Below are 25,555 nucleotides of genomic sequence, written 5' to 3' on the forward strand. Positions count from 1 at the left end.
TCATTTCCAGTCCTCTGCCTTCGTACATGCCCCTCTACTCCTAGTCTAGACGGAATTGTCCAAAAAGTGAAAGTGAGGAGCATTTATGGGTACAAGTCGGGAACTGCCCTACTTTACTTATTTCAAGGGTGTTGAATCCAAAAAAATGGTTCCCAATCGAAATTTTGAGTTTTTGACAAGTCCAGGGTTCACATACAGAAGTGAAGCAAAGACCTGGTTACCTCACTCTCCAAGAAGAAGAAGACGGTGGTCTTGATCAGGCTGCCATTGAGGCTCTGCCTGCCCCTCCTCGGGAGTCCTTCCTCCTCAGGACCTCGATGGCTGAAGAGCCTTTAATCAACACAATACACAAGGCTGTTAAAAGCACCATTATCCCATTTTCCTATTCCTTTTTCCTTTCATCTTAATAAAATAACAGAGTAGCTTTCCACTGTTTGCATACTTCTTTATAGTAAAGCTACAGGTTAGATACACATTGCATCATTTTTTTGATAAGACATGTAGAATCATGGTATTTGACAGAAACATCACAATTGAGGCCTTGTTTTGGTAACAGAAACTTTTGGAACCTATGAAACTACATGACTGTTTGAAGTTCAAACTCTGAAGATAACGCCCACTTTAACAGTTTCTTTTTTATGATAAACGGTGTGTTTTGGGCGACCTCTTGAAGTTTATGTATCCCCTTTATTTATATAGCACAATTTTAGCAAACACAAGGTTTCTAAAGTGCTGCACAAACAATAAATAGAAAACACAATACAAAGAGATGTAGTAAACAATAGGACAGTAAGATGCAATAAGATAAAATAAATTAAAAATGGGATAAAAATAAATAAAATAAAATGTAAAATGTACTGCCCGCACAAAATAAAATATGCAAGAATACAATAAAAACAAAAAATCAACATAAAATCAACACTCTAAGTGGTGTTAAAAGCCAACGAGAAGAGGTGGGTTTTAAGAAGAGATTTAAAATGTTAAAATGAAGTTTATTTATGCGTTCAGAGGGTTAAGGACACAACTCATGGGACTTCCATAGCAAAATAAAATACAAACACAAGGAAGAAAGGGACAGAAGGAATAAATTAACAATAAAAAATATTTAAAAAAAACATAAAAAAGACATTCCACAGTGATAATGATTAAATTTGACTTTTCTGCATCCGCACTTTTAAAAGACAAAACAAAACACTTACTTCTTAAACAGAAACTCTCCTGCTGAAACAGCGATGGGTCGATGTGCTGAGTAAACCAGATGATAAACACTCTCACAGTCCTCTGCTGTCAGAACCTCATCACTACTCCTGTCAGATGAAATGTGAAAATTCTTAGTAATAAATAACGGCCAGTTCAATCATTCAACGATAAGCATTTAGAATTAGACCTAATTGTAAATGTGTGAGCTGGAAAATTGAGCAAAAAAAATGCAATAAATCGCAATCTGTAGTGAGATTTTGTGTTTATCGTGTTGACTTTAACGAGTTTTATGTCTTTAGAGTCTTATTATAGGACATAATAAAAACAAGATTGATTACAGAATGAGAAAGGTCACTCACTGCAAGACAAGGGTCAGAAGTTTAATGGCTTGTACCGCAACATCATATTCTTTGTCCAGAGTCATAGAAACAATGCGGTCCTGTCAGTGAGAGCAGATTCATGTTTCAGACACAGTATCTTGGTACCATTAACTGTCTTATAGTGAGCATGTTCTGCTTGTTTAGTGTGGCTGGCTCACCTTGAAGCGACTCGTGAAGAGCTCCAGTCGTGCTCCGAGCTCTCTGTTGTAGAAGAGGCTCTGCAGGGAGGTCAGGCACTTCAGGCGCACCTCACCTTGCTGGAGTCACAGCAGAAACAGGTGTTACTTTGCCATTAACTAAATAAACCTGTTTTTATGTCCCTATGGACAAATATAATGATATACGTCAACAACACTTCTTTTGTTTTGATTTTTTCCCATTCTTTTGCCACAGCCAAAAACAAATACATCAGATTTGGATCCAAAAATTATATGAAATCAGGGATTTTTTTTGCTCTTTTTACATTTTACCCTCTGTGGCCTTGGGACAAGTCAAAAATGTCATTAAAATTTTTAAGTATTTCATTAAATTAGAATAAAATTGAATTTATATCTACAATACTTTTCCAAGTACCCACAAGTGTCATGAATATTGATATTGAATATATATATATATATATATATATATATATATATATATATATACATGTGTGTGTGTTTATATGTTGGAGCCTATTAATTGTCTGTATTTTGGGAATGCTGATGACTATTGTAGGGTAGCTATTATTATTGATTATATATATATATATATATATATATATATATATATATTTATATTTATATCATGGCTTCACAGTGTCGCTGAGGAGCAGAATTTAATGTTTCAACAGGATCTAGTTATTCCAAAAGGTGTATTTTTGGCGTTATTTGAAAGGAGACATCTATAATAAATAGACTTTGACTGAAATATCACAATTTTAAGCTTTGTTTTGGTTGCTTTTTTAATCTATGATCCGTTCAAGGACTATCGGAAAGTTTGACTTCTGACGATAAGGCCTATTTTTACAGTTTCTTTCTATGATAAACGGTGCATTTTTACATTTGTTTTTTTGCTCACCTTGTCATGCATTGTCCAGCCAACATATTTCAGGTAGCTGTCATTGAGGAAGGCATCACTGTACAGCTTCATCCACACACCGATCTCCTCAATACAAATAGCTCGGATCTCAGCAATGGCATCACTGGCAAACACAAGAGAATTGATTACATTTTAGTCCTTAATATAATATAGCATGCCTTTGTGTAAACACAATTGTTCAGAGCTGTTACACCTCAAACTAAAATCATAAGGACTCATATTGTTGTTGACATATATTTCACACTAGAGGGCGCCAGAAAGCCAACAATGAACACTGAAATATTCCTGTTTGTTGTGAAAGGACTCAAGTGTGATTAGAGGCTCCTCAGTGAAATCTTAGAGTCAACACACAGCGTGTCAAGTCAATTAAGGATTCACATACCGATATCTGTGAACAAACACTCCTTTGAAAATTGCATTCATCATGTTTTCAATTTCATCTTGATTTTCTTGAAGCTGAAAAAGAAACACAGAGCAATACTTCGTAAATCATTTGTATGAAAACAGCCAGAACAGAAGCTAAGATTGAGGACTGGGTGGAGGTTATACATAATATTTATGTGATGGAAAAATTAACTTTCTCCGTGAGACTGGAGGAGGACAGATTTAAAAGAATATGGAAAAATTGGGTAGAGTACATAAAATCAATTAGATCTGACTTTATCTGAGATGACCATCATTAGAAGGAAAAGTACCCTGGTTCATAGCTACAGAAGTTAAAAAGTTATGTTGTTGTTTTTTTAAAATTATAATTATTTTATTGTTTTTTTTGCTTATTTTTATTTCAAAAATTTTGCTTCACTGGAACAAAATGCTGTTTGATTAGTCATAATTTTTGGATGACTACTATTTCAGTTGCACAATTTTATTGGAGTGAATAAAAATGTAAAGTTAATTTATATCTGATCCAAGATGAAAGATGGCAAGTGTAATCTGAAGATGTATTATTGGAGGGGTTTGATTTATGTAAACCAGATGTATGCAAAATGTTTGTTAAAATGTTCAATAAAAAGAAAGTTAAAAAAAAAAAAAGAAAACAGCCAGAACAAAAGACCCTGTTTCTGCCTTATTCAACCCTCAAATACAAGAACTAAAAAAAACTGCTGGAAGAACTGGACTTCATTTCAGCTATGTTAAAGCTATATTTTTTCTTATTTTCCACAAATTTAGAACACATTTGCCAGCTTCAGTATAGTCATATTAAAAGTACATATTTAATGTTAGCTAGAGTCAATGATGAAGGTGAGAACTTTAAGACATCATGGGACCTCTTTTTCAATCAAAATGAATATTTTGTTTATTCTAAACATGTATTTATCCTGGGTTATCTTGTAACTAAATGTTATAATACTGTTTGTGTATATTTAAATAAATAAATACTTCATTAAAGTAATAGCACTGCTGCCATTGAGCTTTGCTTTGGTTACGTTTTTCTAACGGAAACTTTTGTAACCTATGATCCGTTCAAAGATTCAGATTTCAACAATAATGCCAGTCATTTTGTGTCTCTTTTTGGTCATTTTGTCTTTTTTAGACATTTTGTGTCTTTTTGTTCCTTTTTTTTAGTCATTTTGTGTCTTTTTTTGGCCATGTTGTGTTTTTTTTTAACTTTCAAAACACTATCATGCTCAATAAAGAATTTTAAATGTTGCAAATGTGAACAAAGGTGTCAAAAATAACATATAAGAGGGTTCCATCCAGTTCTATCATTTGATACTAAATATATTAAAGCTTGTCTCCAGTTTTACTTGGTATATCATCATCAAACTGAAACTGGCCTCATGGAGTTTACAGCCAGAACTTTAGAGGTAAATTTACAGTAGGGCTCCACGCTGCTTTGTTTTCTAGTCTGGATGGAGTCAACAAGTCTGGATTATTTGGAGCTTTTGGACACTCCACAGGGTTAAACTGTTTTTCCAGTTTCTTTCTACGATAAAGGGAGTATATTTGGCAACCAGTTAAAGAAAACGTGGAATACATTTACTGATAAAGCAATTTAGAGTGAGTCAACATGCAGCTGCAAATGTTTAAGGCATTTAATATAAATCTTCAAACCTCTTTACGCTTCTGTAACAGGAGCTCCAGCCGATCATTGGCCCTTTTTGCAATGACCTTGTTCCTCTCTGCCTCATATTGTCTCTGCGTGTTGTCCATGTTGATGCTCAGGTTGAGAGCGACGTTCACCAAGGCCGTCATCAACTTCATGGCTGCAGAAAACGACAAAAGTCAGATAAAACCCCTGAAGGAATATCAGCTTCTGCACAATAACAATAATAGAGTAAGTAAGTACACATGCCCTGAGAGGTATATACACTACCGGTCTAAAGTTTTAGAACACCCCAATTTTTCCAGTTTTTTATTGAAATTCAAGCAGTTCAAGTCAAATGAACAGCTTGAAAGGGTACAAAGGTAAGTGGTGAACTGCCAGAGGTAAATAAAAAAAGGTAAGCTTAACCAAAACTGGAAAATAATGTATATTTCAGAATTATACAAGAAGGCCTTTTTCAGGGAACAAGAAATGGGTTAATAACTTAACTCTATGGAGTCTTGGGTTATTTTGTCCATTTTTGAATTATTTTCATGTCTTTGTAATTCATTTTGTGTCTTTTTTTAGTCATTTTGTGTCTTTTTGTGGTCATTTTGTGTCTTTTTTTAGTCATTTTGTGTCTTTTTCTCATCATTTTGTGTCTTTCTGTGGTCATTTTGTGTCTTTTTTTAGTCATTTTTGTCATTTTGTGGCTTTTTTGGTCATTTTGTGTCTTTTTTTAGTCATTTTGTGTCTTTTGGTGTCTTTTTTTGTCATTTTGTGTCTTTTTTTTGTCATTTTGTGTCTTTTTTTAGTCCTTTAGTCCAACATAAAATGTGATTTTGAATCTTTTTTTTACTTTCAAAACACTATCATGCTCAATGAAGAATTTTAAATGTTGCAAATGTGCATTCATTTCAGAGTACACTGAGACATTAAACTGCATCATTTTCAATTAAATTCTGGAAAAGTTGGTGTGTTCTAAAACTTTTGACCAGTAGTGTATATGCATCTAGCCTACGCTGTTGTAGTTTATGTTGTTTATTCTTTTTTCGGTTCGAAAAGAAGAATTAATAAAAAATAAATAAATAAATAACGGTGTGAGCTTGCAGGCAGGAATAAAGCAGAAAAAGAAAGTGTGAAACTAACCTGCTAGTGTGCTCGTGTGTCTGAAGGCCCGGACCTGAGAGTCCGACAGGCCGGTGAGCAGCGAGATGAGTGTGTCCATCATATACTCGTCGTAGATGATGCTGTACTGACACTGACGGACCAGAACCGCAATGAAGTCGCAGAAGCTTATCCTGAATTTTTTCCACAGTGGTCCTGACATCGTTAACGGGTAGTCACCGCTGTCCTGTTTGATGACAGCAGAGAGATGATCAGATTCACTTTCATACTGATCATTTCTTGTTTTCGGATAATGCACAGATTTATGGTTCATTTTTTTTTTGCATCACCTCATCAAACTCCTCTGTCATTTTCCGGATGATTTCGGAGTTCTGCATATGTCTGAACATATCTCCGCTCACACCACCTGTGAGAGGATTTACACAAAGTTTAGCATTTGCTTTCAGGAACTCGACCCGCGTTGTATTTTAGACACATTATGTCAGATTCTTACCTCTGCAGCCAGAGCACTGGATGAAGAAGTTGATTAAGTCCAAGAGAGCGACGTCCCTGTCCTGTTTGTAAGCCTCGATCCAGTCGTCAACAATAGACTAGAAAATAAAACACAACCAAACAAAACTTTGAAAAGAAAATCTTTAAATTTGACTGCTGCTGTGCCAATACAATTGAATTCAAAAATGAAACAGAAGCTATCACACCAGTCTACGCTGGGCAATATATCAATATATTTTTAAATGTGATATGGAATATCATATATCCATATAGTTCAAATTCTTACTAGGGTTTTTCATATTTAGTTCTTTTGTAATGTTTGTTATTCTTTTCTCATGTAAATATATTTATTTCAGAAAAAGATTGGCCTATTTTATTTCATAGGCTATTTCTATTTAAGATAGAATGTGCACTTTATGGAGCTTTGATTAAAAAAAGGTACTCCTGTTATTATACAGTGTTTATGTTCACTTAAATAAACTTAAATAAATAAACTACTTGTGACATGTCATATTTGGCTTTGACTGAACATTTGCTCTCACTTTGCAATAAATATATCAGGATATACAGTACAGGCCAAAAGTTTGGACACACCTTCTCATTCAATGCGTTTTTCTTTATTTTCATGACTATTTACATTGTAGATTCTCACTGAAGACATCAAAACTATTAATGAACACATGTGGAATTATGTACTTAACAAAAAAAGTATGAAATAACTGAAAACATGTCTTGTATTTTAGATTCCTCAAAGTAACCACCCTTTGCTTACTAGAATATAAGACATGTTTTCAGTTATTTCACACTTTTTTGTTAAGTACATAATTCCATGTGTTCATTAATAGTTTTGATGAATCTACAATGTAAATAGTCATGAAAATAAAGGAAACGCATTGAATGAGAAGGTGTGTCCAAACTTTTGGCCTGTACTGTGTATTGTATATCGATATTCAGCCTAAATATATCGGGATATGACTTTATTAATAATTAATATAACTAGTGTTTACCCACCTGTGTGGCACTCTTCCCCATTTTAACCACCTCAAACAGGGTCATGTTCTCCATCCCGTTCTCCCGATGATGGCCATTCACCCTGCCAGGACCAGGGGTCCTCCCCGCTGCCCCACCTTTGTCTCCAAACGCCTTCTTGCCTTTCTTGGCTGCCTGTTGGAGAAAAATAAAAGATGTTAAATGGAAGGTAAAACTAAGTTATTCTGTTATCAAAACTCTGAGATAACTGAGGAAGACTGGGAGCACATCTGTAAAATCCAGTGGGTCTCAACTGGGTCAAATATCTGGCGTGAATTTTGTTGGAAAAATATAATGCGTTTTTTCATTACACCAGCTCAAAAAAGATACCGTAGAAATGGAGATGCCTGCTGGAGGTGTGGTATTGAAGGAGCTAATCATTTCCATATTTTCTGGAACTGTAAAATTATTCAAAGGTATTGGGTTGAAATTCATCATCATTTGCAAAATGTATTCTCAATTGTTTTCCCCTTTTTATTTGAAACTGTGTATCTCGGTAACATATTACTAGACGGCTTTAGCTATGCAGACAAGAAATTACTTTATATTCTTTTAGCAGCAAGCAAAAAGGCCGTTATTACCAGGAGATGGCTCAAACCTGAGCAACCACAAAGTGAAGACTGGATCAACAACATCTACACAATGGAAAAAGTGACTTTTCATCTAAAGTTACAAATGGACTCATTTTACAAAACCTGGTCAAAATGGACAGAATATGTTAAGCCTACAAGTTCTGGATTTTATATAAAACTGTCATTTAACTAACAACGACTACTGCAAAGAATGATGATAGGAGAAAATGATGACGCTGTGTGATATTGGTACCCCCCACCCCAACTGTTCTTGTTCTTTGTTCTGTATAAAATGTTAAAAAAATTCCTCAATAAAAAGTGAATTTAAAAAAAAACTCTGAGGACAGTGCATGTGCATTAAATGTGTGCGTTGACTGAATAGCTTATTAACCCTCTGAACCCCAAACCATTTAGGGCGTTTATGCTCTTTTTACATTGTTTTACAGAATAACACACTTGTAATGACATAAATCATAAAAAAAAAAGGAAAAAAACGGAAGCTGAATTTCTCTGATTAGTTTAAAAAAAATTGAATGTATGTATGCAACACTCTTCCAAGTGCCCACAAGTGTCGTAAATATTTAAAAATAAATTGGCACGCCACATGCTTTACATATTGAACTGTTTGCACTTTTTACAGCCTCTCCTGTCCTCTCCTCTCTGCTCTGTGTAAACAGATTTTTTTAGTTCGTCTCAGCAAAATCAAATAAAGTTTTTAACAGGATCTAGTTATTCCAAACAAGTTATTTTTGGCGACGTTCTAAATGAGACATGTAACAGAAACTTTTAATAATCTATGGTCTGTTGAAGGACTGTCAGAAATCTGGACAATAATAACCGTTTTTGCAGTTTCTTTCTACGATAAATGGTGTATTTTTTGCCGATTACAGGCGGTTCAGAGGTTGATAGGAATTAATAGGAATAAAAAAGCTGTCACAGTGTGGGACTAAATCCTAATTCAGACATTTGATGCAGATTGATGCAGCATTAACTGACCGAACACAGCTGCTTCATAACATCCCACTGTTTCTACTCTGTGTGAGTCCTGTGATGCACTGGGAACCAGTCCAGGGTGTTTCATTGCCTGCCAGTGCATGTTGGGATTGCTTCAAGCTTCCCTGTGAGCCTAGCTACACATGGATAGAGAGAAATGAAGATCAAAAGGTTGGAACATCTTACCAAGCCCTTTCCTGTCCTTGCATTTTTGCCATCAGGATCCTCAAGGTCAGTATCTAAAGACAACTGAGATTCTGCCTCTCTGTGCACAACAGATGAAACCATTACAACCATGAAACAGACTTCAAAAATAACATTTAGGTGTACATGCATATTTACAAACCAAGGTTATTATAGTTAACGAAAACTAACGAAAACTAGAATTGAAAAAACATTTTCGTTAACTGAAATAAAAATAAAAACGGGAGTTTTTAAAAAAACGATAACTAACTGAAACTGTATTGTGTGGTTACAAAACTAACTTAAACTAACTAAAATTATAGTGAAAATGTCCAACTTTTTTCATACATAACCCTTTTTGGTTGATATGAAATCTATTTCATCTATCTGGTTTTATGACTTAGTAAATTTATTGGGGCTGAGATGGATCAGACAAAGGAAATAAAGGAAACATTTATTGTGACCTTATTGAATCTGGCACCCAAAAAAATACCCCATTACAAAAAACTAAAACTAATAAAAACTAAACTAAAACTAAGCATTTTCCAGAAAAATAAAACTAATCAAAACTAGCAAACTCACTCTAAAAAACTAATTAAAACGAACTGAATTTGAAAACAAAAATTGACAACGAAATTAAAACTAAAACTAATGAAAAATCCAAAACTATTATAACCTTGGTACAAACAGACACAACTGTTTCATTTGAGAATACAAATCAGTGATGCTTACTGAGGAAATTGAAACTCTGTGTGCAAATCCTGCGCTGCTATCATTTCTTTAACATTTTCTGGATCTGCTGGAGTCGGTGCTTTTACTGCTCTGGAGCCCAAGCAAGGAGGTGTCCGCACCTGGAAATAAGATAAACGGAGTTGGTTTTAAAGGAGCAACAACACTGGCATCATTAATTCCTGGACAAATCCCAGAATCCCGAGTAATGCTCTAGTCCAGGGGTGGCCAACCTGTGGCTCCAGAGCCTCATGTGGCTCTTTAGGCCGCCTGCAGGGGCTCCCCGTGGCTGAGACATAAAAAATTATATACATATTTTTACATTAAAATGTTCATTTATCAATTGTGTGTAGACCAAAAGCTATTTGTATTCCTCAATTGTAAAATTGTATAGCCTTTTTACAGCATATTAAAAAAGTTTTGACAACTAAAATGTGCTTCAGAGCTTATGAAAGTCTCCAGCCCGGCACCTTAACCTTTAAGTTTTGCCGACTTTGAGTTTAACTTTGAGTTCCCCGAGATAGACTAGTTTTCTAAATCATATTAATAAATAATCAATATGACTATTAATAATGTTGGTAGGCTAATTTAGACTTATTAGGCTGTTTAATTTTCATTTTAGGCTCAATATAAGGTTTGAGGCTCCATTCCGCGATTTGTTCTGTTAGATTTGTTCTGTTAGATTGGTTCTGTTAGATTTGTTGTGTTAGATTTGTTCTGTTGGATTTGTTTTGTTGGATTTGTTCTGTTGGATTTGTTCTGTTAATTTTGTTCTGTTAGATTTGTTCTGTTAGATTTGTTCTGTTAATTTTGTTCTGTTAGATTTGTTCTGTTAATTTTGTTCTGTTAGATTTGTTCTGTTAATTTTGTTCTGTTAATTTTGTTCTGTTGGATTTGTTCTGTTGGATTTGTTCTGTTATATTTGTTCTGTTGGATTTGTTCTGTTAGATTTGTTCTGTTAGATTGGTTCTGTTAGATTTGTTCTGTTAGATTTGTTCTGTTAGATTTTTTCGGTTAGATTGGTTCTGTTAGATTTGTTCTGTTAGATTTGTTCTGTTGGATTGGTTCTGTTAGATTTGTTCTGTTGGATTTGTTCTGTTAGATTTGTTCTGTTGGAGCCCCATACAGCCTCTTTTTGTTAGATTTTGTTGTATAAAAGCTTTCTCTTACTGGTTAATAAAAACCTGATTAAACCAGAACCTCCCAGTGTTACGTTCCACCTTTATTTCTATACCTTTTCACATGTTACTGCTCTCGAAATCGAGCCGGGTTGTAACAGCTTATAAAACATTTACAAAGGCTGAAAAACACAGGCATGAATATTAAAATGAATGCTAGTATCTAGTACATCTATATCTATATCTAGTACATTGGCTCACTGTCACGGCTGACTGGGACTTGAATAGAACAGAGCCACTGTTAATCTTTTTTGTAATATTTGTGCTTCCTACTCCTTGAAAAAAAACTTCAGTGAAAAAGGCCTACAGGCGGAACATTTGGCACACACAATTTCAATTTTAAGTCAATTATCTATCAAGAATGCTCCATATGTGCTGCTATTCTCTGTATCGGACTCAAAAAAAAAACAATCAGAATGTCATTCTGCGATCTGAGAAACATTTTTCCAATCTGAAAAAGAGGAAACAATTAATGTATTAATCACAACTGAAAGAGATCATTAGAAAAAGCCCTTCTTCGCTGTCATCAAGCAAACCTTAATAAGGGTACTTTCCTCAGTCACACTCACTTTCACTCTGTTTTACAGTTTAACAAAAGGAGAACTCCTTAGTTCTGCTTTCATGTCTTACTGAGAAGATAACTCAGAGTTAATTCATATACAAACGGCAGATTTGGAAATACAGATAACATATTTTATTAGCATTTATATAATTATCTGAATCACAAAATTCTCGTTTAATATTCTGGTGTATTATTATTTTGTGTTGAATTTATACACGATGACTGATGTCCCTTTTACCAGCTAAATAACCAATTTTCATTCATTACATAAAAATACAAAAATGTACTGAAGGATTTTAGGTACTTAATGCATGTATTATTTCATTGCACATCATTGTTAACTACAGGCTGGTTTATTTAGAGGAAATAAGCACTATGAAGACATCCTTTTGGACTCAAATTATGGTAACAGATTCCATTAGAGCTGACAGCTTTGGAAAGCTCCAGTAAGTGATGGAGTCGATGCTTGTATATTGGAGCTGCGCTGGTCACTTAATTATATAAGTAGGTCTTTTTCAGGGAACAAGAAATGGGTTAACAACTTAACTCTATGGAGTCTTGTCCATTTTTTAATTCTTTTCATGTCTTTGTAAGTCATTTTGTGTCTTTTTTGGGTCATTTTGTGTCTATTTTTAGTCATTTTGTGTCTTTTGGTGTCTATTTTTTGTCATTTTGTGTCTTTTGGTGTCTTTTTTTAGTCATTTTGTGTCTTTTGGTGTCTTTTTTTGTCATTTTCTATCTTTTTTTAGTCCTTTAGTCCAACATAAAATGTGATTTTGAATCTTTTTTTTACTTTCAAAACACTATCATGCTCAATAAAGAATTTTAAATGTTGCAAATGTGCATTCATTTCAGAGTACACTGAGACATTAAACTGCATCATTTTCAAGTAAATTCTGGAAAAGTTGGTGTGTTCTAAAACTTTTGACCCGTAGTGTAAGTTAAATCACCAGGTTGGGACTAGTAGCACAAAGAAAGTAATAAAAAAGTCAGTACAGGTTCTAACTCAGCACATTTTATAAAAGGACTGAGGAGTATCTACAACCGGAAAGGTGAAAGCTAATTTAATAACTAGGCTATAATCAAACTTTTTTTTCCAGGTAACAGGTCTTAATCCTCCGCTACAATTACATCTGTATTGACGAAAGCCTGACTGATATGGGATTTTTGACACCGTTCTCATACTGAATTTAGAGGGGGGAAATCCACCAATAATCAATATGGTGAGCGGTATAGTAATTTTTTTGCGCTGGGATGAAAATAGGCCTTATTTATGTGGATTGTATCCAGCTACTTTCTCAAACAAAAAACTTTAAGTAATATTTAACTTATAATACCAACAATGCATTACATTCTCATCCAATTCTATAAATGATTGCTGATAAAAAATAAATAGGAATAAAATAAATAGCTAAATAAACACCATGTGCAATGTCAGTCAATTGCTGACTATTAAAAAAATAATAATAATAAAAAAAAAATAGCTAACACCATTTCTAAATCACGGCAAGCAACATTTTGTGCATTAAATATTGTGAAAAAAAAGTTTTCATGACAGCATATACTGTTACCGATACAGAAAGGCCTTTGTTAGACCAATACCAGCCGATAATATCTGTCAACCGATATTTATCTGTTGGGCTCTAATATTGACCTCTGGAGCCAAAGTTGAACACATATTCTACTGAGCAAGATGAAAAAATAAAATAAAAAAATAGCCATGTACCTTTCCCCAGGACGTTATCTTACACAACATTACGACACCTGTAGCTCTTGAAGAACTAAATCTACAACTGACTTCCTGCAGAGCCACAAATGAGAGAAAGACAGCAAGCATAGAGCTGCAGACATGTTGAATCACTTTCTGGGCCAACCACAGTGTTGTTTACAACAGCCCTGCACTGACTGGCGTGTCTGTGGTCTGCCAGACTTAGTGTGGACTGTTCAAGTTAAACCCTGCACCACTTGGGCCTAGAAAATATTTTTAAAAATCAGAAATTTAGTTTAGGAGAAGCTCTAACAACAGTGCATGTAGTGTGGGGGTGACTATACCATAAGGAAAAAAAGAAATCACACATTTTCAGAAATTTACTGTATTATTTCACAGGGTTTTTCTTGCTTTTCCTCAACAAAGTGCAAAAAAGTGTATTACTTTAATGACAAATATTAACCATTAAAAAAAGCTGAAATCTGTAAATTAATAAAATTGGACATTGTAGATATTTTTTTTTACAGTTTTTTTCTGTTTATTAAAGTGCTTAATGGTCTTGATTGTTAAATTGCAAATACAAAACATACACATCACATTGGTGAATGTAAAAATATAACCACTGTGGGGGGGGGGGGTTTACAGTAAAAATCCTTAAATTTAATGTAAAAAAAAAAAGGAAACAGAAATGACAAAAGAAAAACAGGAAAAAGTTGCCAAACACTTACTGTCATATTTAGTTAATAAATAAATAAATAATAATAAATGAATAAATAAAGTATATATATTGATTGTTTACTCTTACTTGACAGTAAGTGTTAACTATTGCCAACTTTTTAGTTTCGTTTTTTTTTCAGTGTAGTCTCACACACAGTTTTGCAAGTAGGGAAGAAAAAGTCAGAAAAATCTGTTTTAATCCAGGTTATAATTATTTCCAGAGTAATTATCTGGTTATGCAAATGCCAGTGTTTCACAACTTGGTAACTTAATGTTCAGTTGATATTCCACAGAATTTTCTTTTTTGTACAAAACTGAAAATAAAAAAGTTATTAAACTTTCACTAATTACCTCACTAAAAAATAACCTCCAATTGTACATAACTAGAATGTTTTTTAAGCTGCTATTACTGTTGTTGCATTTATGTCTTATATAATTTATATAATACATTTTAAGTTTACATATAGGCCTATATTCTTTTTTCTATATGAATGGATTAAAGCCATTCATAATTGAATTGTACTTGAGTATATTGACAATAAACATCTTTCTGTTTCTGATTCAGATATTGCCAGAGAAGGGAAACCCATGGGGGCGTGTTTACAAAACACTACCATGCTGCAACTGTTGCGGGCAATCCCCAAAAAATAAACACGTCACGGGTGTCCAGAACAGACGCCGACTTATGACCATATATGGCAATGGGTCACGTTACTGAGTGCGTCAATACATAACACTCGTTACTTTCTTGGAAAAAGTAATGTAATGTGGTCTTTACCATGTATGCCAAGTGGTTGAGGTGGTTAACTCTAATGTTAGCACGAATATAAAGCAAGTTGCATCCCAAACAGTTGTGACAGGCGCAGTTGTTTACTTCCGAACTGCAGACCAACTCCAGATGTTTGTGTATCTGGTGCTTCCTATCCGCTCTCATCTCCTCCGGTCTTTGCAGCTCTCTGGCTAATGCCAGATTTTATACATTGTGTTTTTTAAGTTTACATATATATTATTTTTTCTATATGAATGGATTAAAGCCATTCATAATCGAATTGTACTTGAGTATATTGACAATAAAACATCTTTCTGTTTCTGATTCAGATATTGCCAGAGAAGGGAAATCCATGGGGGCGTGTTTACAAAACACTACCATGCTGCAACGGGCAATCCCCAAAAAATAAACACGTCACGGGTGTCCAGAACAGACGCCGACTTATGACCATATATGGCAATGGGTCACGTTACTGAGTGCGTCAATACATAACACTCGTTACTTTCTTGGAAAAAGTAATGTAATGTGGTCTTAACCGTCTATGCCAAGTGGTTGAGGTGGTTAACTCTAATGTTAGCACGAATATAAAGCAAGTTGATCCCCAAACAGTTGTGACAGGCGCAGTTGTTTACTTCCGAACTGCAGAGCAACTCCAGATGTTTGTGTATCTGCTGCTTCCTATCCGCTCTCATCTCCTCCGGTCTTTGCAGCTCTCTGGCTAATGCTAGCTAACCCTTACTGCTATGAGATGTTAGCCGAGCCATTACCCAGTGAGCTACCTTTCATCCCTTTGCCACTTTAATCGAACTGAGCGACTAACTTTAGTTTTACGGCGCACTTCCGGTCAGGATAAGTACACGTTTTTAAAAGCAGGCTAGATGCTAGCTAACCTAGCATTAGCGTTAGCTGTAGCTCGCTAACGGGGCCACGCTGCTAAACACCAGCTGGGATGCGACTTCGTCGTTATTATTTAATGATTTTAATTCATCATGATGAAGTCGAATTTCTATGGCAACAGCTCCTGGTAATGTCAAGGTCCTGGTTAGCTAGCTAGTGTAGCAGCATCAATGACAAACTCCCTGCATGTTGACGTTAGCTATCCGCCATTTTACAACTTACTTACCTCGTTTTAAAATCAAACACGGACAGAAAGCAAATAATCCAAACGCTGCGGACTTTGCAAAGAGGGCGCTGTCGTTATTTTCCTGTACAAACTGTCATTTTACCAAACGGGAAACTGTTGGTTTTATTCGCTAGCTCAGGCTGAGAGGCTCCTGGTGGCTAACATAGCAAAGGTTCAGTTTGTGTTTCCCTTGTTGTGTATGTAGCACACACACACCACCTGTCGGCGGCTCGAGGAACTGCAGCTCAGAGGGCACACACTCTCTCCTGTTAAATATAGGCCTATGTTAGATATTATAACATACAACTATTTTTTTAACATGTAAATTTGTTGGGTTTATTTCTGTATCTGTGGCTGTGGGAGGGGATTTCATTCTACACAGTAATAATAACAGCTCCGTCAGAATCTAATTAAATTCAGAGAACAACACGATGGACAGAAGATAACCCCTGAAATCCTGCTGGAGCATGAAATCTCACATGATACACCACAACATAACTGGACATTCATTAAAAATGGTTTAGTTTTCTAACTTTTATCACTGGAATCGGAGTAGAAATTGAGGGCCAGATGGTGAATAGATAGAAATGGGGAATTGGCTTTTTTTCCGGGTGCTTCAGGTCAGAACGAGACACATGGTGGTCCCTTTTTCACTAAAATACACAAGGACCGCACATACAGTCCAAACGGATATGTTTGGACTGTATGTGCTCTTCATCACTGCTGCTCTTTATTTACTAAACACAAATCAGATCCACTGTCCACTGGAAAATGTTGATTGAAAAAATCTTTCAGAGGCTGTAGCGAGCTACCACATGCCTGCTATATGATGATTAAATGCAGTTTAACCCATAAGAACCCGCGGTGACACGGGTGTCACAAACATTTTAAATGTTCTAGTAATGCTCATGTATGTTTTCTCAAGTTTGGACACACCTTCTCATTCAATGCATTTCCTTTATTTTCATGACTATTGACATTGTAGATTCATCAAAACTATTAATGAACACATGTGGAATCATGTACTTAACAAAAAAGTGTGAAATAACTGAAAACATGTCTTATATTCTAGTAAGCAAAGGGTGGTTACTTTGAGGAATCTAAAATACAAGACATGTTTTCAGTTATTTCACACTTTTTTTTGTTAAGTACATAATTCCATATGTGTTCATTCATAGTTTTGATGCCTTCAGTGAGAATCTACAATGTAAATAGTCATGAAAATAAAGAAAAACGCATTGAATGAGAAGGTGTGTGTCCAAACTTTTGGCCTGTACTGTATATAAGTGTGTTTTTTAGTGTTCTACAGCTACAGTAGCTTGTTGAGAAGCTGTCCAATAAGGCAGTGTTATTTATATTTATTTATTCTCTATTTCTTATTATTTTGTTACTTAAAAACAAATCTGAAATGGAATTTGTTGTCTAACAGCACTATTAAAGTCACAACTTTGATATATGTGGTGGAGATGCAAAGAAAAAGGCAAATTTGTGTTTCTGTAAGCAGAAAAGGTGTCTAGTTTATTCATTTAAAATTAAGATATATCATAAGGTCCACTTGGTCTGTGGTATATCCCCCATAATGTTCCTTTTTAAGGAGTACTGGCTCTGGGTTCTTATGGGTTAAGGCAAAAGCCATGCATTATTTTCACATATTGCGTACGAACATTTCTGCATACTGGTTTGAATTGAATAAGTTGGGTGTCACTGGAAAGCTGAGACTCTTGTGGATACAATTAGTTTCTAATATCTTTAGTTTATTCACGTGGTGATGTTAGTCATCAGTAGTGGCCAGTTCATTGCAGTGAGGGCATTTCTTGAGTCTGGACCTGAGAGAATGAGCTGCTGTGACTTGGAGGATAATCACAGCCTCATGAGACTTTACAATCACAAACTAGAGACCGAGAGCATTCCGAAAATGTACAACATTCCTAGGTATATTGACAATAAGGGGGTTTCTCAGCAGTTTAGAGAACAGAAGTGCTCGTCATCTAGTCACCAAAAAAATACAGAAATCTCCAAAATGACTGAAGTTTTTGAAACCAAATCACAGCATGGAATTTTCTGGCTGCATTGATATCATATCCCCAAAAAGTCCACCTTCCCGCTCACCTAAATCTCAATTAAAGGAGGCAGAATGATGAGGCATTATTATGCATGTCTCTGTGAGTGGAGGTGCTCTGTAAATACCTACACAAATGTATTGCATGTCAACATACACTACTGGTCAAAAGTTTTAGAACACACCAACTTCTCCAGAATTTAATTGAAAATGATGCAGTTTAATGTCTCAGTGTACTCTGAAATGAATGCACATTTGCAACATTTAAAATTCTTTATTGAGCATGATAGTGTTTCGAAAGTAAAAAAAAGATTCAAAATCACATTTTATGTTGGACTAAAGGACTAAAAAAAGACACAAAATGACAAAAAAAGACACAAAATGACCAAAAAAAGACACAAAATGACCCAAAAAAGACACAAAATTACCAAAAAAAGACACCAAACGACTAAAAAATACACAAAATTACCAAAAAAAGACACAAAATGACTTACAAAGACATGAAAATAATTCAAAAATGGACAAATAGCCCAAGACTCCATAGAGTTAAGTTGTTAACCCATTTCTTGTTCCCTGAAAAAGGCCTACTTGTATAATTCTGAAATGTACATTATTTTTCAGTTTTGGTTAAGCTTACCTTTTTTTATTTACCTCTGGCAGTTCACCACTTACCTTTGTACCCTTTCAAGCTGTTCATTTGACTCGAACTGCTTGAATTAAATAAAATAAAATAATAATAAAAAACTGGAAAAATTGGGGGTTTTTTGTCCGGTAGTGTATAAGTCATGCAGCTCTATGGAATCAACACAATCATGGCTAGAAATGGGAACAATTAGAAAAATATTTTTGTGCAGAATAACACAGTTATAATGACAGAAATCATTGAAAAAATTGAATTAAATGTAATTTATATATACAGGTGCATCTTAATACATTAGAATACATTCCACCACTGTTTTTTTGTGTAATTATTTGATAAACTAAATTAGTCACCACCAGCCCATTACCAGATGAGCTAAAAAAAGGTTACTAGTTATTAGTACAGTAGGCCTTTTTCAGGGAACAAGAAATGGGTTAACAACTTAACTCTATGGAGTCTTGGGCTATTTGGTCCATTTTTAAATTATTTTCATGTCTTTGTATGGAATTTTGTGTCTTTTTTTGGTCATTTTGTGTCTTTTGGTGTCTTTCTTGTCATTTTGTGTCTTTTTTTAGTCCTTTAGTCCAACATAAAATGTGATTTTGAATCCTTTTTTTTACTTTCAAAACACTATCATGCTCAATAAAGAATTTTAAATGTTGCAAATGTGCATTCGTTTCAGAGTACACTGAGATATTAAACAGCATCATTTTCAATTCAATTCTGGAAAAGTTGGTGTGTTCTAAAACTTTTGACCAGTAGTGTATGTTTATATATTACATTGAAATATAAGGCCACAGTGAGTAAAACGTACAAAGAAAATACCTTCAAATGAAGCTTAATAAGGAAATAATGATGGATGAAAAAAAAACTTCTCTTCACATCTTTGACAGCTTTGACATTTTATTGTTCCATTAATCATATCTTACAGGTTTTGTAAGCAGTACCAACTTGAAAAGCCACCAAACTGTTAGTAATTATGACTATTATGTTCTATAATCCATGTCATTTCTCTTCCTTTTACACCAAAGTGTATGTATACAGGATGATCCATTCAAACCCATATCTTCATAGGCGAGTGGAAGATGCAAACAGATGTGATGTAGTGCAGTGTCACACGAGAAAGCAGAGGAAAGTCTAAAGCTTGGATGGAGCTGTTTGATCTACATGAACTCGTTGAGGAAGCTATTGACCGTCCCTTCAGGTGTTTCCTCCAGAGGCTGGCCCTGACACAAGGAGGGCACCAGGAGCAGATCAGGGTCCTTGATCTCCGTTTCAATATCCATGATGCTGTGAGAAAGAGACACAAAAAATAGTTTTCAAGGTAGTAAATATAGCCTGAGATGCCTGATGAGATACACTGTAAAAAATAATCTGTTTAATTTACGGAAAAATACCGGCAACTGTGGTTGCCAGAACTTCACCGTAAAAATTACAGTGAGTGGATTTTCTATTCTAAATTTAAATGTAAATATCAGCAAAAACTGTGATCTAGTCTGAATAATCCTGTTATTTTTTAGGATAATTGTGTCATTAATTCATACATCATGGTATTTCTCCACAAATTTTGCATGGAAATGTTATATTTTACCTAAAACCTGTGTGTTTCTTCCAGTTTATGACAGAAAAAAAGTAAAAGTTTTGTGCTATTCTTTGATTTACGGTAATTAAAAGCGTCTAATACAGTGATATACAATTTTTCATTTTATGCCCTATTTCTGATGTATTTGACAGTGTTTTACTGTTATTTCTACAAACCTTTTTTACAGTGTAGGATGATCTTGAAATTGCACTGTCCCCTTTTAAATAAACTAATAATAATAATAATAATACAATTTAAATTAATATAAAGGCACATAATAGATATTTCTTTTTCAGGATTATTCAAATTGTTAATGGTCTTGAATGTTAAATTTAAAAAAATACATACCATACCATGCTGAACGTAAAATTAATACAAGTTTTTGTTTTCTTACAGTAAAATGTTAAATTTAATGTAAAAAAAAAACAAAAAAAACCACCATCATATTAAAGGAAAATCACAAAACAGTTATTCTGCAGATATATTTTTTAATACAGATATTTACTGTATATTATATGTATTTTTAAAGGAATTATCTGTTAAATCATTTCTACGGTTGTTTACTGTTATATGACGGTAAAAAAATGTAAAAAGAAATCTAAAATATATATATCTTTTATATATATCTATATATATATATATATCTATATATATATAAAAGATATATTTTTTTTGCCTGAATATATATAAAATATAATTAAAAAAAACATTTGATATGATGGTAAATGCTTGGCAAAACCCTAAAATCATACAGTTAATTTCTGAGGGGGGTTCTTACTTGACATGTTTGGCCACTTTTGCTTTTTGTTTTGTTTTTATGATTTGTTTTTAAAAAATAAATTATTTTTTTTAAAGCTTTACTATTAAAAAACACCCCACAAAGTCATTGTGAAAGTTGACGTGTATCTTTTTTTTTTTTTACATAGAATTTACTGTAATTTAACATTCAAGACAATAAAGAAATTGAATAATCCTGTAAAAGAAAATATATATATATAATGTGACATTATATTCATTTACAGATTTATACTTTTATTTTATGTTAAATATTTATAATAAAAGTATTTATTTTCGCCTTTATTGTAGAAAACCCCCCTCTAAAATAGTACAGTAAACTTCTGTAAAATATCTGTTTTTTACGGTGTGGCAGTAGATCCAAATATTTAAAATGTTTGTACCAACCTGATGAGGAATGATGAGGACTCACACATGTAGAACGTGGACACAGGCAAACATCCCATAGTTACAGACATGGAGTACTTGCCTGAAAAGAGAAAGATGGAGATGATGAGCTCTGGCACATATTATTACTATGTGTATGTCACTAGCACTTTTTTTTTTTTTATAATAATTTTTATTAACAAATAAACAAAGAAAAGGACAGTGGATTACTTATTAGGAGCCACAATATAAAACAAAACACTAAAACACAATTCTAGACAACAAAGACTCAACATATTTACAAATTAGACATAATGAACACACAAATAACATACAAAGAATAATATAAAGGACAACCACAACAACAAAAATGAAAACAACGATACACCAGTACAAAGCCACATGGCGAAAACAGACAAACAAACAAAAGAACAAAAAAAAACAAAAAAAACAAACAAACATGAATTTAGCCCAAACAGAAATATAGAGAGACTGGTAATATACACAGATCCCAGGATAAAAAGAGAATCATATGAAACATTAATTAAATTCAAAGTAACTCTTGGACCACAGCAATAGCTTTAGACCAACTGAGTATGGTTTCAGGTGTAGCATTATTAATCCTGACATCAAAAATCAATAAAAGCCAGGTTCTCTTGAAATTCGTGACAGGTTCAAACCAGTTCTTTATACTGGTTTTCTTGGCAGCCGTAGAAGCTGCTATCACTAGTTATTGATGCACTAATAGCTCGTTTTGCACTAAACCTTGATTGTTTGTTTTTATTCTTCCTGTAAGTTGCTTTGGATAAAAGTGTCTGCTGAATGAATGGACTAAATGATGAAATAAAGATGTGTAATTCTATGTTAGTTTTCAAGAAGACTTTAAAATCTAAAATTATCAAGGGTTACAATCAGTAGTGGGAAGTAACTAAGTACATTTACTCAAGTACTGTACTTAAGTACAATTCTGAGTTACTTGTACTTTACTTGAGTATTTCCATTTTATGTAACTTTATACTTCTACTCCACTACATTTAGAGGCAAATATTGTACTTTTTACTCCACTACATTAAGATGACAGCTTTAGTTACTTTTCAGATTCAACATGAAAAAATATTTAATATGATTACACATTTATAAAACATAACAGTGTATTAAGTAATTAACATTAGTCCTATCTGGACAACAGTAAAATGCTACTTATATAAATGCATCAATACAAATAATCTTATAATATATTTAGAATATATAAAACAATCTGAATGTGTCCACTCTGCATCACGAGTACTTCTACTTTTGATACTTTAAGTACATTTTGGTGCTGATAATTTTGTACTTTTACTTCAGTAATTTTTGAAAGCAGGACTTTTACTTGTAGTGGAGTAAATTCACAGTGTTTTATTAGTACTTTTACTTAAGTAAGGGATTCTAATACTTCTTCCACCACTGGTTATAATGAAATTTGATTGAATTTGATTTTTCAGTTTAAGCTATCATGTGTTTTGTAACAATGTGAATTACTCAGTTAATGTAATGTATATAATGTATACATGTAGATGGTACAGGAGAGGCAAAAATAAGCCTTGGGGCTTCAGCCTATTCCTTTTTCGGTTGCTGTCTGATGGATTCTTTTGTAAAAACATGATTTTATTTTGTTGTCTGTTTTTTGGGGGGGTTTTGGGGGGTTTTTTGTAACCGAAATAAAGCATTCATTCAAATTATTCATTTATTCATTCAAATGACTAAATGTAAATGTGTTTTATTTTATTGCAGGTCTCTCACCTTTCGAGTCTGCCATTGATCCTGTCCATATGTTGACTTTTAGTCCCTCCCCTTCAATGGATGAACTCCCGATGTTCAGTGTGCTCAGGTACGTTGCCTCGTCGGGGACGTCTAGAGGGTGCAGGGTGCACTGCAGCGCCTTTTTCTCACAGCTCTGGTTCTTGGTGTCGATCTCATAGAAGACCCCCTGCAGAGGTGGACACACACTTACAGTACAGGCCAAAAGTTTGGACACACACCTTCTCATTCAATGCATTTTTCTTTATTTTCATGACTATTTACATTGTAGATTGTCACTGAAGGCATCAAACTATGAATGAACACATATGGAATTATGTACTTAACAAAAAAGTGTGAAATAACTGAAAACATGTCTTGTATTTTAGATTCCTCAAAGTAACCACCCTTTGCTTACTAGAATACAAGACATGTTTTCAGTTATTTCACCCTTTTTTGTTAAGTACATAATTCCACATGTGTTCATTAATAGTTTTGATGAATCTACAATGTAAATAGTCATGTAAATAAAGGAAATGCATTGAATGAGAAGGTGTGTCCAAACTTTTGGCCTGTACTGTACATGTCAAGGTGCAAACAGCATCAAGTGAATGTTGTTGTTGTTTTTTTACATGAATAAATGAGTTACCTCATCGAAGAACATCAGCAGATCCAAACCTATTGATGTGTTTGTGGGGTAGCTCTCGTTTGATCTGAACCGTAGTTTCTTGCCCATTGAATCATAAGAGAAAGCACCAAACGCTTTCACTTCACCCTTTAAGGTTATCTGCACCGTAAAAAAAAAAAAGAAGAAAAAAAGAGTTATTTTACAGGGATTTACTGCGTTATTTTACAGGATTTTTCTTGCTTTTTCTGTGCAAATGGCATTTAAAAGAAAGTAAATCACTTTTTAAAAAACATATATTAACCATAAAATAAAAGTTGTAATCTGTAAATTGATAAAATGGGACATTTTAGATTTTAGATTACAGCTTAATATTACACAGAATTCTCTATTACAAAAATCACATTATATTGCTGAATGCAAAATTAAAGGAACTTTCTGTTTTCTTGCAGCAAGTTTAAATTGAATGTAAAAAAAAATATATTTTAAAAGAATATTTTAAAAAGTTGCCAAACACTTTTTATTTATTCTACAGATCAAATTTTAAAAATAAACCGGTAAAAAGTCACTTAATATTAGTAGTGAGTAATTCTACATATATATATATATTTATATTAGATATTTACTGTATAACATCCATATTTTTAAAGGAATTCTCTGTATAATAACTTACAGTTGTTTTTTTTTTTTACTGTTTGACGGTAAGTGATTGGCAACTTTTGCTGCCAGACTTTTTAGGGGTTTTTTACGACCTTTTTTCACAGTGTGGGATCATTAAACACAACATGCATTCATACAGAAAGAGAAAGACTTATATGCTATATTTTAAAATGCTTGAAAAAAAAAAAGTAGCTATTGCTCTTGAAACACGCATTTAAAAAAACTTACCACAGACATTAATCCTGTCATATTGGGTGTATCTGAAAGACAAGGAGTCAGTTTAACAAATATTAGACATTCAACACAATTTCCATCAATATAACCATGAATAGAAAATGTGGTAATCCTAAAAGCTGCTTAACAAAATCAAATTCATGTTCTTACGACAAGGCTGATGGTGATCTGCATGGCTGGTGGCAGTCAAGCACATGAAGACGAGGAGCGTTACAGCTGCAAACATGTTCCTGGTTCCAGAGGGAGTCACAAAATAAAGTTCGAGATGGCAAATACGAGCCTAAGCGCATCTACCTTTCAGTGAAGTTACTGCTGCTTTTATAGGCCTAAAAACCCGGTGTTGTCAATAAGTATTGCGTAAAAACAACACAGGACATTTAAACTCAAGCTGTCTTAACAAATAAGCCCCAGCGGGGGGTGACCCAACAAAACAGTTTTCCTAAGCTATCTTTTCTTTTGTGATTTGTGCAGCTGTCCTCAGATCTTTGTGCATTGTTTTACTCTGGGTCTAAACAGGAGGCCCACTAGGGACAAATATGGAGGTTAATCAAGGATTTTTGGAGGGAAATAGAGCTTTAAATACGTTTTTTTCAAGCTCAATTTCACTGTTTTGTTAGTGATCATGAGGTACAATGAGCTGTAGACAGATACGTATGTTTTCTTTAGCCAAAAATACACCATTTATCCTAGAAATAAACTGTGAAATCAGTCATTATCATTAAAATTGAAACTTTCCATCAGATCTTGAATAGATCATAGGATACGAAAGGATACGATGATATTTATGTTAAAATCACTATATTCTACATGTTTCATTTAAAATGTTGCATTTGTAATAGCTAGATCCTGTTAAAAACATTAAATTCTGCTCCTCAGGGACACTGTGAAGCCATGATGGTGAACGGTCACGTGACAAAAGTTCACAGAAAATCTATTTACACAGAGCAGA

General features: G+C 33.9%; 2 protein-coding genes across 3 annotated transcripts in view; both read right to left on the minus strand.

Moving 5' to 3' along the window:
• stag2a (STAG2 cohesin complex component a) overlaps window positions 1-16,041 on the minus strand; it is a 33,814-nt gene extending 17,773 nt beyond the window's left edge. For both annotated transcript variants that reach the window (XM_059351125.1, XM_059351124.1), the window contains exons 1-14: window positions 15,867-16,041; window positions 9,813-9,931; window positions 9,084-9,162; window positions 7,315-7,467; window positions 6,305-6,401; window positions 6,141-6,217; window positions 5,833-6,037; window positions 4,713-4,864; window positions 3,040-3,113; window positions 2,637-2,760; window positions 1,739-1,837; window positions 1,560-1,639; window positions 1,200-1,307; window positions 222-330 (exon numbers count right to left, since the gene is read on the minus strand). In XM_059351125.1, the coding sequence (XP_059207108.1) occupies window positions 222-330; window positions 1,200-1,307; window positions 1,560-1,639; window positions 1,739-1,837; window positions 2,637-2,760; window positions 3,040-3,113; window positions 4,713-4,864; window positions 5,833-6,037; window positions 6,141-6,217; window positions 6,305-6,401; window positions 7,315-7,467; window positions 9,084-9,162; window positions 9,813-9,856 (1,401 nt within the window). In that variant the 5' untranslated portion in view covers window positions 9,857-9,931; window positions 15,867-16,041. The remainder of the gene's footprint in view (window positions 1-221; window positions 331-1,199; window positions 1,308-1,559; window positions 1,640-1,738; window positions 1,838-2,636; window positions 2,761-3,039; window positions 3,114-4,712; window positions 4,865-5,832; window positions 6,038-6,140; window positions 6,218-6,304; window positions 6,402-7,314; window positions 7,468-9,083; window positions 9,163-9,812; window positions 9,932-15,866) is intronic.
• Window positions 16,042-19,450: 3,409 nt separating this feature from the next.
• epd (ependymin) lies at window positions 19,451-24,911 on the minus strand. The gene is made up of 6 exons (XM_059350957.1): window positions 24,757-24,911; window positions 24,601-24,632; window positions 23,737-23,874; window positions 23,091-23,277; window positions 21,330-21,411; window positions 19,451-19,855 (listed from the first exon to the last, which is right to left on the minus strand). Exons 1-6 carry the CDS (start codon window positions 24,830-24,832, stop codon window positions 19,729-19,731), a joined length of 642 nt encoding a protein of 213 aa, XP_059206940.1. The 5' UTR covers window positions 24,833-24,911; the 3' UTR covers window positions 19,451-19,728.
• Window positions 24,912-25,555: the final 644 nt, after the last annotated feature.

Source organism: Centropristis striata, chromosome 15, assembly GCF_030273125.1.
Source record: "Centropristis striata isolate RG_2023a ecotype Rhode Island chromosome 15, C.striata_1.0, whole genome shotgun sequence".
NCBI classification, from domain to species: domain Eukaryota; kingdom Metazoa; phylum Chordata; class Actinopteri; order Perciformes; family Serranidae; genus Centropristis; species Centropristis striata.

Coding starts and splice junctions, on each gene's coding strand:
- epd (XM_059350957.1), bottom strand. CDS start 24,832: ATGTTTGCAGCTGTAACGCTCCTCGTCTTCATGTGCTTGACTGCCACC. Junction 21,412..23,090: donor ATCAATGGCAGACTCGAAAG/GTGAGAGACCTG, acceptor TTCTCTTTTCAG/GCAAGTACTCCATGTCTGTA. Junction 19,856..21,329: donor TCCTCATCATTCCTCATCAG/GTTGGTACAAAC, acceptor TCTTTCTCACAG/CATCATGGATATTGAAACGG.